This window comes from Enoplosus armatus, chromosome 21 (assembly GCF_043641665.1).
Source record: "Enoplosus armatus isolate fEnoArm2 chromosome 21, fEnoArm2.hap1, whole genome shotgun sequence".
Lineage (NCBI taxonomy): Eukaryota > Metazoa > Chordata > Actinopteri > Centrarchiformes > Enoplosidae > Enoplosus > Enoplosus armatus.
In genome coordinates this window covers 830001-845037 of record NC_092200.1, presented here as the reverse complement: position 1 = coordinate 845037, position 15037 = coordinate 830001, and the positions used below count along the sequence as shown (strand labels likewise).

The 15037-nt window shown below is 44.0% G+C and overlaps 1 protein-coding gene across 1 annotated transcript in view; it reads right to left on the bottom strand.

The window, feature by feature from the left end:
• Positions 1-633: 633 nt before the first annotated feature.
• Positions 634-15037, bottom strand: part of LOC139304190 (inhibin beta A chain-like) — an 18382-nt gene continuing 3978 nt past the window's right edge. Inside the window, exon 2 of the mRNA XM_070928071.1 lies at positions 634-1454. Within this exon, the coding sequence (XP_070784172.1) occupies positions 634-1454 (821 nt within the window). The remainder of the gene's footprint in view (positions 1455-15037) is intronic.

Sequence of the window (15037 nt, the reverse complement as noted above, 5' to 3'; positions counted from 1 at the left end):
ACACACACATATGCACACTTGAATGGACAAACACACACACACACACACACACACACACACATCACAAATTTATACTTTCAAAAAATAATACAAAAGAGTCTTCTTGTTTCTTCCTCGTACATTTTGAAAAAAGTAAACAGTTGGGAAAGTAAAATACAATAAGATCGTAATACGTGAAACAAGTTGCATAGTTTTGAGATTTTTTGTTAGTAGTTTTTCAGGCACCTCGTCTCTCCAAGATCTGACAGGTCGAGTGGTGCTTGAACGTCTCAGCCACATAAATAAGCCTCGCTCCCTCCTTTTGTAACAAAAATATATTAGATATCCTTTTTTTCTATCTTTTTTCTTTTCTTTTTTTCTGAAAGTGCCGTCGAGACTCTTTCTGAGTTCTGCTGGATGAGGACGGAGAAGAGTTTTTATTCCCAGAGGGCGACCCAGGAGTGACGGAGGGACGGAGGACGGAGGGGAGGAGCTGAAGGATGAAACGCAGTAGATGAAAGTGACGATGATCATAAAGTCACCTGTTCATCTTCCTCTCCTCTCTCCATCTCCTCCCTGTATCTCTCTCTCTCTCTCTGGCTTCAGAAGACCTCCTCCTCTCCTCCAGTCCAGTTCGTCCCGGACCGATCCGGTTCAGGAGCAGCCGCACTCCTCCACGATCATGTTCTGGATGTCCTTCTTGATGATCTTTTGCTCCTCGTTGTAGTAGAGCATGGACATGGCTCGTAGCCGAGTGGGCACGCAGCACGACCTCAGGTTCTGGAAGGGGCTGTAGCCCCTCATGCGGTAGTGGCTGATGACCGTGGAGTGGAAGGACAACGTGGACCCGGTGATGCTCGCCACGTGGGAGGGGCACTCCCCTTCGCAGTAGTTGGCGTGGTAACCGGGCGGCGCGATTATCCAGTCGTTCCAGCCGATGTCTTTGAAGTTGACGTAGAACTGCCGTTTGCAGCAGACGCGGACCTTCCCGTCACACTCCAGCCCACGCTTCCTGCGCCGCCGCGAGTCGCTGCCATCTTCCTGCCGGACCACGGCCATGAGGAAGGGCCGGTGGGATTGTTCCCGCTGGTTAGCACGCTGCGACGTCTCCGAGCCGCCGGAGACCAAGACGAGTGTTGCGCCGGCATCAGCGCAGAGCGGACAGGATACCCTGAGGCTCAGCGTTGTGCTCTCGGTGCTCTCCAGCAGCGCCTGCACCGCCGCCGACACCGGGAAGGTGTGCCACCCGCTGCGACGGGTGTCCACGGTTTTCTCCGCCAGGAGGGTGTCGTCCTGCAGCAAAGACGGGCGTCCGTTGAGGAGCCGGTGCTGCTGGAAGAGGCGGATGGTGACTTTGGCTCGGCTGCGATTGGTCTTAGCCAAACGGAGGAAGAGCCAGACGTTTGCCTGCTCCACCAGAGAGAGATCGCCTCCTTCTTTAGAGAGGACGAAGTTCACCATGCCCTGAGACTCACCTGAGACAGAGACACAGACAGGGAGAGAGGGTTAGGACAATGTCCAACTCACCATCACGATGTCAAACTCACAGTCAGGGAGAATGTCTCAGCAGAAAAGCCTGGTCTCTGATTGGCTAAAACATGTTTCAGGTCAACACCTTAACCTCTGTTGTAAATCAGAGCTCATGGTATGTTACAGTATACTGCAGGTAACCATAGCAACAGTCCTGAGGCTTCAGGCTCCTTCAGCAGTTAACGATGTTGAACAGAGTAGAGACTTCCTCTACAAACATGTACAGAAAGACCATGAACGCCTCACAAATGTGAATCCAGTCTGACACACACACACACACACACACACACACACACACACACACACACACACAATGAGTGTGGCCACATCTGAGCTATGGAGTCATCTACACACACAGCACACACATATCATTATGTTACCATCTCTAACATGACCTCACACACACACACACACACACACACACACACTGCTGATTGGACTCTTCCTGCTGACTCAGCAGCAGCGGTTGGAGGTTTTGGAGTCAGGCAGCGTTTAAACCAGTTAATGGTTCCCACCAGGAGCTCTGTTGTCATTACTGCAGCCCAGAACGACTGAATTTACAGCAGCATTTACAAACTGTAATCTCTCTGTTCTGTTACTTCACAGTGAATTATGGGAAAGTTTAAAAGCTGCAAGTCAGCAGGACAGAAGCTGACTGTTTAAAGAACAAGGTTTTATTTTGGAAGGTGTTTTAGATGTTTCCTGCCCGAGTTTGCGGCTGCTGGTTTGTGCAGTTTGCCAGGAAGCTGAACATGATTTAGGGACTTTTCGGCTTCGAGTGTTATGTCTATATATATATATATTTATATATATATGTCAATATAACTGTAAAATCGCAGTTCCCCAGAGCCCAAGGGGACATCTTAAAATTGCATTTCTGTCCGAACAACAGCCCAGAAATCAAAAATATAAAAAAACAGAAAGCATCAAATCCTCACATTGGAGAAGCTGGTCATTTTGGCATTTTTGCTTAAATGAGTTAAACTACTGAGGAGAATAATTTTCTGTCGATTGACTAATCAATTGATCAATCAATCGTTTGAGCCCTTGTTGAGTTTATGTAGAAGCTTCTATCATTTCAACTGGTGGAGCTTGTTAAGGGCCTTGCAGCCTGAGAAGACGAGTGCAGGGCAAAGAAACGTGTTCAATCGCTCACTGTAGTTTGATAATAATACTAATAATAATAGTAATATGAACACCATGCAGGAGGCCTGCAGCACTCACAAACATATCTGCAATAACCAACAATCACACATGCATGTTAGCATTCTTCACATGTACAAGCGCTCAACTTGACAGAAAGTTTGAAGCTCTTACAAACGCTGAACTGAATTTGTGTCTTTACTGTCTCACATTTTCCAGAACACACTGTCACACACACATGTCCAGACCTGTATTTTACATTTCCTAGAAACCTCCAGGCCAGGCAGCGAGCTAATCACTGGTTTGAAGACCCAATTATCATCCACCGCCGTTACATAACATCTCTGCATCACCTTTTCCTCCCTCTCTCTCCCTGTAATGTCTCTCGCTTGTGGGCGTCCATACAGAAAATCAAAGTCACGATTTGGGAGTTTATGAATGTCAGCAGCAGTGATGCTCTGTTAAACGGTGTGAATGGGCGGCTCGTCTGTGTGTGTGTGTGTGTGTGTGTGTGTGTGGAGGCGGCCGGCACTTTAGCGAGTCCATTAACGCCGTTTAACCGACAATTCGGAGGCGATTATCTCACTTACATCATCATCGCTTCAGTGAGATTAAAAAATAAAAGCCTTGTTCATTCATTGTTTCTTAGAATAGTGTTTGTGATGTTGATTCAGGCTGCTGGGAGAAGAAGAGTCTTTGTTTTAACTCCTGCAGCTTTTATAAGAAACACAGTGATCCCTTCAGCAGCGTAAAGGACCGACCTGTGAGAGTGACGCTAATCGTGATGCTGATATAGAGGTGATATCTTCTAAAACTATCAAAACTCACCAGTGAGCCTCACTGTTGTGTCCCTCATCACCATGAACACACACACTGTAGCTTATCTGGACTCAGACACACACACACACCGTCCTGCTGCCCCAAACACCCACCAGAGCACCACATGTGAATTCATCCGCTGCTGAAAATAGTCCCCAACACAGGCACTATTTCCTGCTGTTAGTTTGATAAAAACTACAGCGAGCAGCTGTTGGAGGAAATGACCGAGTCTTTTGAAACATGAAACTATATGTTAGTGAGGTGTTTTTAAGGATCAGTAAGAACCAATGGGCTGAGAGCAGACAGGAAGTCAGGAAGTAACAGCAGACCTTAAGATGAAATGTTCTTTCTCCTGTTTGCCAAAATATTATGTCTTTTGGTCACTTTTTGGTTTTGACATGAATTTGAAATGGATGTAAATACATTGCCAAAACAAGCCGATGCTGGGACAGACTTCAGCCCCTTGCTGCCTGATACAGGCTGAGCAGGTATAGAAGAACAATGGATGGGTTTTATTCATCTTCAACTACAGCCACTTGTTGCTGTGGGTTATAAAATCCAGTTCAGAGCCCCACAAAGATTGAAGTGGGCCTGAAAAGAACTACATTTAAAAAAAAGTCCACCGTCAGTGGCAGGAAATCTTAATAGCATGTCAGCAGCACAAAGTAGCAGCTGTAACGGTGAGTGTAGTCAGATAGAAGTCAGTTCTGTGTGTTCATGCAGAGCTGGTTATCAGGGCTGTAATGACAGACGAGCTGTGGACAGACGTCTGGTACATCTGTGTGATTTACAGTCACATGTTCACCTCAGAGTTGTGTTACACATCTGTCTGCAGAAAACTGAAGAACTACTGTTAACCCAAGAGAGTTAGTTAGATTGTGTTAGCTATTGAAATCCACTTGCAGGGTCATAACAAATCTGTGACAGTGAATGCATCAGCTCCATAAACTAAAGTTGTATTATCTTCGGCAGGGACGCAGCCAAATTCTTTCACTGTAATTTCTCCCTGAGGTTTTCTGTCTGAGAAATTGAAACATGTTTGTGGATAAATGGTCAAAAGGTTTCTTCTGCTGTACTGGACGGTGACATTTGAGATAAAGTGATTATTTTGTTGGTTTTCAACAGCTACAGCTCCCATGAGGCTTTGAGTGGTCACCTGTGTTTAAACTCAACACTTTTTATTACTCAATGCTAAATTGACAGATTTAAACCACGTGTTTTGTCCAACTAACAGTCCAAATCCCAAGATGTACTATTATAGAAGACATTTGAGAAGCTGAAACCAGTTCATGTTGGGTGTTTTTCTTTAAAATATGAGGTAAACACTTAATCTAAATTGTTGCTAATTACTTTTACTTTTTTTAATTGTTTCAACAACACAAGGGTGTCAACGTACTTCTGGCCATACAGCACACTTGATATCATACTACTACTAATTACTAATTGAATCCTTGTATTTTTAGAAGGAAAGTGTAAAAACTTATGAAAGAGATTTCACTAAAATTTGAAGAAAAGTTAGTGGAATTTGGTGGAAAGACGCCTGTTTCTAAAACAGAGCATTTTCTCATGAACTATCTGCCGCATGCATCACGATTGTCCATCACTTTGTGTATTTTGAAGCAGATCCAGATGCAGTTTATTTTATAAACATTTTGAAGTAATGTGCAGCCTAAGATTTCTTGTTGCAGTGGAAATCAATCTGAACACTGGCGACGATGGGAAGTTTGGTCAACTCGTACTTAATGTGTTAAAACATGTAAAACCTCAACAGAGCAGGTATGAAACAAGTTCCAGCAGCTCATTTACACTCAAGAAAGTTTGTTTCCTGGAGTCTGTCCGACCTCTGCAAGTCTTCTCCTCACAGCTCATCACTCTCTCTCTCTCTCTGTAATCCCCCTCCATTAACAGAAGACTGATCTTTACAAACTGATGTCTCAACAACTCATAAAACCTGATTTCTGGCCCTCGCCTGCTGTGGGCACACACACACACACACACACACACACACACACACACACAGTTTGTCATGTCTGTGTTTGGACAGCACAGCGCTGAGGGAGGAGAGTGTGTGTAGGAAACTGAAACACACACAGTTGTCCTGCAGAAACCTGCAGGTCAGTGTTTCCCTGTTATTTTAAATCCTGTCTAATTAAAAATATGAATCAATAACGAGGAGGTAGAGAATGCCACAAAACCTCCAGGTGTCCAGGTGCAGGATTTACTGAAGGAAATCACTTCTGACAGGAGAATCCGGAACGTCATCGAACGTCATCAGCCACTACCGCATTTCAAGCAAACTTTTAAAAATGCTCAATTTAATCAAATACCCATTTTACATCCATCAAACATCCGGTTTAGACTATCAAACATCCGGTTTAGACCATCAAACATCCGGTTTAGACTATCAAGAATCCGGTTTAGACCATCAAACATCCGGTTTAGACCATCAAACATCCGGTTTAGACTATCAAGAATCCGGTTTAGACCATCAAACATCCGGTTTAGACCATCAAACATCCGGTTTAGACTATCAAACATCCGGTTTAGACCATCAAACATCCGGTTTAGACTATCAAGAATCCGGTTTAGACCATCAAACATCCGGTTTAGACCATCAAACATCCGGTTTAGACTATCAAGAATCCGGTTTAGACCATCAAACATCCGGTTTAGACCATCAAGAATCCAGTTTAGACTATCAAGAATCCGGTTTAGACCATCAAACATCCGGTTTAGACCATCAAGAATCCAGTTTAGACTATCAAGAATCCGGTTTAGACCATCAAACATCCGGTTTAGACCATCAAGAATCCAGTTTAGACTATCAAGAATCCGGTTTAGACTATCAAGAATCCAGTTTAGACTATCAAGAATCCGGTTTAGACCATCAAACATCCGGTTTAGACTATCAAGAATCCAGTTTAGACCATCAAACATCCGGTTTAGACCATCAAACATCCGATTTAGACTGTCAAGAATCCGGTTTAGACCATCAAACATCCGGTTTAGACCATCAAACATCCGGTTTAGACCATCAAACATCCGGTTTAGACTATCAAGAATCCGGTTTAGACCATCAAACATCCGGTTTAGACCATCAAGAATCCAGTTTAGACTATCAAGAATCCGGTTTAGACCATCAAACATCCGGTTTAGACCATCAAGAATCCAGTTTAGACTATCAAGAATCCGGTTTAGACCATCAAACATCCGGTTTAGACCATCAAGAATCCAGTTTAGACTATCAAGAATCCGGTTTAGACTATCAAGAATCCAGTTTAGACTATCAAGAATCCGGTTTAGACCATCAAACATCCGGTTTAGACTATCAAGAATCCAGTTTAGACCATCAAACATCCGGTTTAGACCATCAAACATCCGATTTAGACTGTCAAGAATCCGGTTTAGACCATCAAACATCCGGTTTAGACCATCAAACATCCGGTTTAGACTGTCAAGAATCCGGTTTAGACCATCAAACATCTGGTTTAGACCATCAAACATCCGGTTTAGACTGTCAAGAATCCAGGCTCGAGTCTCTGACGCAGAAATCAGGAACAATAAATTGACAATTGAGCCAAACATCGTCATTGTCGACGACGACAGCAGCCTCCAAACATTTCCTAACTCTCCCATCAGCCCCTGCGGCGTATTATGACTTTGATTTGATTTATCAGACGAAGCCTCTCTGAGCAGCTAACAAAGCTAAACAAGAGATGCTGCCAACATGTGACACAAACACTGATCGGTATGTTGTTAACAGGACTCTTGGTTTATGATCAATCTTATTAAATCCTCTGTAATCCCTCTCTCTCACACACACACACACACACACACACACACACGCAGTGCAGACACTCATGAGATCATTTGAAATATTTCAATATCGGTGTAAATACGATTCCTACATTTTGGGAACGACACCAAGATGATACTTTTCATCATATCTTACTTCTTCTACAAAATCTCACTATAAAAAATGTGAATTTAAGAAATCCTTTTGTTCTGTCTGTTAGGGTGAAAATATCTGCACACAAGATCATCTTAAAACTGGATTACCAACTGGGGCAACGCAGGCTCAAGCCGCAGGGGCCCCAGAAGCCACAGAGGCCCCAGAAGCCACAGGGGCCCCACAAGCCACAGAGGCCCCACAAGCCACAGAGGCCCCAGAGGACATTTTGGTAATTTGATTAATTGCTGAATTTGTTTGGAACATGCTCCCGTAAAGCACCTTATAAACTGAAATGTTAAGGGCCTTAAGGTGGCTCCTTCATTTGACCTACCTCTTGAGACCACATCTTATAGAGGAGGAGGAGAAGGAGGAGGCGGAGGAAGAGGAGGAGGGGGAGGGGGAGGAAGAGGGGGATGAGGGGGAGGGGGGGCTTGAAATGGGACGCTGCTAATTCTGGATTTGACTGTTGACATCAGTGAGTGAACACACCCTCCATCCTCTGTTCCCTGTGTTTACTGAGACCACGACAAAGACCAGCACACACACACACACACACACACACACACTGTGTCCCTGTGTGTGTGTGTGTGTGTGTGTGTGTGTGTGTGTTCTCCATTGTCAATGGTAATCCCTCCTTCAATGGATGAGCTGCGTTCAACAGACTGTGTGTGTGTGTGTGTGTGTGTGTAGGTTTGTATTTGTGTCCTTCAGCTGTTTGTGTAAATGTGTATCTTTGTTTGTGTACTGGATGAGTGTGTTTGTGTGTGTTCATGTTAGTGAGTGAGGAAGAGCCTTGAACTTCTCTTCGGCTGTAACTGTCTGCAGCACGTGTTCACAGAGAGAGGAAGAAGGACGCAGCAGCTTCTGTTGGGCTTCACAGCTGTCTCTGTCCCTCCTCTCCTTCACTCCAAAATAAGATGTATCAGAGGATGAGGTGAGGAAGAAGAAGGAGGGACCTGGAGGTACAGATCATCTGACAGATGTGACGGATCAGTGTGCGAGGACTTCCTGTCCAAACGCTGCTTCCTGTCAGCTTAATGGGAATGCTAATCTCCCGCTCCATCTCCTGTCTGTCTGTCACGTTTACATTAAAGGGATCAAAGTCTGTCCATCTTTCTCACCGCAGCTTCTTCGTTTACACTGAGAGGGAAACCAGTTTCATTATTAACCCCTTATATTAGAACCGGACCGTCTGCAGCTCTGTCATGCTGTACTTAGACAGAGGTGCTTTGAGCTAAATGCTAACATGCTCCCAATGACAACGCTAACATGCTCATGTTTAGCGTCTTAGCATGCTAACATTTGCTAATTAGTAATAAACACAGTAAGTACTGCTGAGGCTGATGGGAATGTGCAGGTACTTGGTCATAAAACGAAAGTTGCACTGGGTCACATGTTCCTTCATCACCATGAACACACACACTGCAGTTTATCTGGACTCACACCGTCCTGCTGCCCCAAACACTCATTACAGCACCACATGTGGATTCATCCGCCGCTGAAAATAGTCCCCAACAGATGCACTATTTCCTGCTGTTAGTTTGATAAAAACTACAGCGAGCAGCTGTTTGAGGGAATGACTGAGCCTTTTGAAACATGAAACTATATATTTGTGAGGAGTTTTTAAAGATGGACATCTTCAGCAGGAACCAATGGGCTGAGAGCTGAGAGCCACAGACAGGAAGTGAGACAGGACTGAGAGACAGACAGACAGGTTGCTGGTTTGAGTCTGAACATGAGGTTTGATGATGGTAAGAAAAATGTAGAATAACAGCAGACTTATACTTTAAAGAACCGGGTGGATATTTTTTACAGTGTACCGCAGGAGCTCGTGCTTTCTTTCTTTTTTCCTCCTCACCATTAACAGAAGTCCGCCCTTTCTTCTGTCTGTTTAGTTTACATTAGGAGGGATCAGCGGGCTGGCTCACCCATCTACCCCCCTCCTTATAACACACACGCACGCACACACATAGCATGCAGATTGCATTTAAGATATCACAGGTTTGACTCCAGACAACCTTCACGTTTACGTGCAGGAGTTTAAATACGCTCTGAGACGGCCAGGGCTGTGGGTTCAGGTCCTGCCGTGGCTTCACAGGGTATCTTCTTATAAGTTTAATGCTACTTATGGGGACATTTGGGAGGGTTACATTTGGTGTAAATGTTTAGAGTTCTTATACAAACGAAACATATCTATAAAGATCTAATAAAACCTATTTCATTATTAAAGATCTAATAAAACGGCCACTTTACAAAGAAGACACACAAAGTAAGAAGAGTCATGTACTGTAAACATTTAAAGTGTTTTTTCACATTACTAACCCTGTGAACCTGCTCAGACGCTCACATAAATACTCCTGCATGAATAAATCCACACTGATACTAAACATTACAGTTTGAAGATCTTTCATCTGGATTTAATGACTAAAGTTCATTTCAATAGGATGAACTGATGTGTCACATGACTCCTCGAAACTCCTACAAAGTTGGTCCACCTCTTCAAAATCATCGGAGGAAAGTGTTTAAACGATGATGCAAACGATGACAGCGTTAACGGCGTTAAGGTGAAACTTTGCGTGGGCGTGGAAAAAGCCCTCAGTACTGACTGTCAGGCTCAGCCTCGCCTGCGTGGGACAGAAATCTGCTCCAGAGTCGACGCCCTGCTCGGCCTTATTGGCACCACATGTGAGTCAGCGGGGCTGTGTTAGTAAACACACACACACACACACACACACACACACATACTGAGCAGCTCTAGATGTGAAACTAAATCTGTGTAACGCTGTTAAACGGCCGGTAAACAAAAGTGGTGAGGAGGCATTAAAGCAGCCTCGCCGTCTGACGAGAGGAATGTCCCGAATGCCAAACTCGCTCATCGTCAGTTGGAGGAAAGAGAAAGTCTCGTTTGGGTCGACTACACACGCCAGAACACACAAGTGCTGCCTTTTGTAGTTCTGAAGAAGCTTTAGTCATTTTCAACTTTTTCATTTGGGTGGATCAAAGCAGAGAGACGGACAAGAAGAATTATTTGGAGACAGAAAAAAGTGAAAAGGGGGGACGTCACGTTCGGATGGAAACGCCCTTTATGGTAAAGCGACACCCAACACGGCAAACGAGACATTTCTAGAAACATTTCAGAGCTGCAATGATTCATTTAATCGTTGATTAAAAGAAAATTCATCAGCAACAATTTTTTCAAGCAAAAAAGACGAGTTCCTTTTCACGTCATATGATAGTAAATTAAGTATCTTTGGGTTTTGGACAAAACGAGACGTGTTAAAGATTTTTGACCTTCATAAAAATAATCAGCAGGTTCACTGATGATGAAAATAATCGTTAGTTGCACCCTGATCACGATGAAGCGCCTGACAGGGTCACAAACAGCGTGGGACACCTGCCAGGGACAGTAACCAATCACAGCTGAGATCTGTGTTTAATAGAGATGAAAGTGCACTGCAGCCTGAAGGTGTTCAGCCTGCATGCAAAGACACGATTAGAGGTCACGCGACACACAAACACCAATGGATGTGAACTGACATAAATTTGCTCCAGATGGTTCAAACTGAGGCGAAGACAAGTCTCATGTCTCTACGTCTTTGCTTTGTTTTTGATCGTTGCTCTTTTCTTGTATGTATTTTACATACTGCGTAGTATTTATGCGTTGTATCGTCGTGAAATGAAGTAAAACTAGAGTACAACGAAACAAACAGCTGAAGGTTCTGGTGACTTTGAAATCACTTTGAAACATCATGGGTTTATTTCTACGTTCTTGGACCACATCGAAGTCATAGATCAGACGGTGTGGACGATGTGGACGGTTGGACCTACAAAGCTCAGGACTCTGACCCCAGAGTCCGGGGTTCACATCTGGAGGCACAATCCTATCACCAGACAAGAGTGTCAGTACTGGACGAATGAGGTGAAGTGCAAACATGTCTTACGTTCATTGACAATGTTTTAAAATCCTGTCTTTCTGCAAAATAGGTTGTTTATGTCCTCTAGGACGACACAAAGACGTTCTGATCTGACGAAACATAAATCTGTCTCATGATGTGACAGCGCTCTGGTTAAGGTTTGGTTAGGTTTAAAGAGGTTTTTGGGTTCCCTTGCCAGCGTTTAGCTTTATCGTCACGGTTACAATAATAAACACGTGGTTAAGGTTCAGTATGATGAAAGAAACCAACGTTGACTGTCGGTCGGAAGCGGAAACGTGAAGGTTTTGTACAGATATATCTAGAACAATGACACCAGACTTCCGTCTTTGTTCCCAACATAATTACTACGACCACTAGAGGGCGCTGACTGACTGTGCAGTAACTACGGTATGTTTGGGGAAACATCGTGCTCACAGTAAATAAAAGGTTAACATTAATTGCAGGTCTGTGCCAGAACTAACCGAACGTGCTTCACGTCCACCCGCCACTCGTACTTTCCACCTCACTACTTTCTGCATTGACACGGAACATAAATCAAGAGGTGCAGAACTGACCAACATGGACGTCAGTTGTGGAGTTATCGGGCTCATAAAATGGACGTGTATCTGTTCGGTGAGTCGGGCGAGTGACGGACGCCGACGCTCCACAAATGCTTTCGCGTTGATTGCCCTTCACTTGCATATATTGCTATGTGTTTATGTGTGTCGTATATTCTGTGGAATTTTTATTGCTGCTGCCAATAAAGTAAAACAAAGTGAAGTGAATAACTTGCCGTTAGTTTGAAAAGCAGTCTGATCTTTAACACGGTGCCAGTTTGCATTGTTAACTTGCTAAAACTGTTAGTACCAAATAAAAGTGGTCTGTGAAATTATTCCCGCGGTGAAGTTCTACTCAATCCAGTTTCAATCATAAGGACAATAACAAACTGTGGGAAACAGAGTCTGGGACGCCTCCTCAACATCAAAGTGACTTCAGCTGCTCGTCCTGCCGTCGTCTGTCATGTTTTCATCCGTTTTCATTGTCTCTTCATTGTTTTGACAAAGTGGTTTTCATTTTCAGACCTCGTCTACAAACCAGATCTCTCTCGGGACAATAAAGTTTTGAGCTAAATTGAAGTTGAAGTGCCAGCTTGTGACTCTCTTAGTCTGTCTGAGTTCCCAGGGCAGTTTATTTATAATGAGAGAGCAGATAAGCAGTCCAATCTGACAGTAAAATGTTCCCATCTCAAAATACCAAAACGCCGCTGCTCTGCTCGGGTTTCTGACAAATCCTCTGCAGACCTTCAATGTCGAGATGACGAGACCCCAACCGTCCACCGTGACAGGACAGACGCGAGGCGTCAGGCGACGAAGCAAATCAAGCCTCCACTTCTGTAAAGTTCGGTATCATCGTGCTGACCACACCCTGCTGCTGAGAAATGATCGCTGCTGTTTTCTAATTTGACCATGAATCTGATATAAAATGCTGCAGCGTCGACAGCCCTGATATTCTGTCCATCAGGGAGGCTGAATCTGTTTCATCGCTCTGTTTGTCTCTTTATCTCTGCAGGAAAAGTCTTATCACGACTGTTGAGGTAAGAACTTCCCGTTAACGTAACAACACATTAGTAACAGCTGCTCTCACACACACTGGGAGTCTCCCAGTACAAGCGGTCTCATACTGGGATGTAATGAATATAAACCTGCCTGCCATCTCCCTGTGTGGTTTAAGACGAGACCAACAGGGAGTGTTGAGTCTGGAGGAGTCACTCAGGGACACTTACCAAGGTTGAGATGGTTTGCTCTCTAATTCTCTCTCCTCTCTCCCTCTCTGTGTCTCTTTCCCACCGATTCCTCCCCCGTTCCTCCCCCTCTGTTTGAACTCGCCTGTATTTGGCGAGGCCACCGCTCGCTGCCTTCCTGTCCTCCCTGTCCTCCCTGATTCCTCCCAGAGGGACGACACAGCGGGCGGCTGGCAGAGAGGTGGGAAACATCGCGATGTCTCACTCTGACCATTTTTCACTCACTTTGTTCTAATGATGCCTGATTTACATCATTTTTGGGACCCTGAAGACTGACAGGTCGACAGAAGCAGTAAACTCATTGGAACAAGGTTTGGGTTGCCAGGTTGTGAAACATCCCCTTGAGTAGCTGAATTACTTGGATCAAAATTTGTTTATCAACAACTTATTAACATTTATAACTGCAGACTTGATGGCTTGTTAGAAAGTGAGAAAACCATGAATATCTTCTCAATGAATGCCTTATTGTCAAACAGAAACCTGGCTTATAATTCATCCTTAAAGCAACAGTAAATGATGAAATAATTAGTTACAACTTATAAAACCTCTGTAAACGGCACCTAGTTAGAGAGTGGTACCAATATTTTGATTATTTCATGGTAATCTTTTTCCCAAATCAATGACGTAGATCTCTGTATGTTCATTTGAACAGCTAAATCCACCAATAACTAAAAAACTAAGAGGGTTAATGAGGCATACAAACATTGAGACGAGGAAACATCCGCTTGTTGGCGAATAGAAAGAGCCCACATTTTAGCTAATGTTAGCAGTAGCTAATTTTACTTTATATATTTTTTATTTCTAAAATTACATCACTGAAAATGTGACTATATGAGAAATAACCAAGAACAGTTTTTGTTGAATCTGGCTGAAGGAATCATGCTGTCTCACTTCCTGTCTCACTTCCTGTCTGTGGCTCTCAGCTCTTAGCCCATTGGTTCCTACTGAAGACGTCCATCTTTAAAAACACCTCACAAATATATAGTTTCATGTTTCAAAAGGCTCAGTCATTCCCTCCAACAGCTGCTCGCTGTAGTTTTTATCAAACTAACAGCAGGAAATAGTGCATCTGTTGAGGACTATTTTCAGCGGCGGATGAATCCACATGTGGTGCTGTAGTGAGTGTTTGGGGCAGCAGGATGGTGTGCGTGGTCCAGATAAACTACAGTGTGTGTTCATGGTGATGCTCACTGATGAGTTTTATTATTAATAATAATAATAATGATAAGATATATCAGGCTGTGATACACACACAATGCTCGGTTTGGATCTGCACATATCCTTATCCTTAAAAGCTACACTATCTTCTGATTCTCCCCAGTCGGTTTGTGTGTTTGTGTAGGTCTGCACACAATCTGTAGTTGTTTACTATCGAGTGATTCATCTCCACAGACATAGAGCATCTTTGGCGGCCGGTCACACATCAAAGCAGAGCCAAAAGAAGCGGCGGGACGTCGACAACTGAAACGAGCCGCCGGGGACTCAAACCAGCAGCGTTACGGGCGCACGGACACGGCCGTAAACACGCTATAAACACGCTAAAGCCACGTCCCAAGAAAAGTGACGGACAGGGAGGGAAAAGATGGAGGAGAAGAGTGAGTGAAGAGGAAAGAGAAAGTCAGGAAAGAACAAAAGCAGCAGAGAAAACAGAGAATGACAAGAATGAAAAAAGTGAGAGAAAAAGACGAGAGAAGAAGAGAAGAAAGATGACAAGAAAGCAGAGTGAAGAGAAAGAAAAAGAATATGCTAATTATAGTCGATTTTCATATCAGACGGACGTTTTTCTTTGTCGTCCTATCAGCTGCTGGGATTCACTGTTTCCTCTCATTTGTCCGAGGTCAGTGAACCGGCCACAGGCTGCTCGCAGGGTTGCTAGTTTAAATCCCCAGACGGACCCGG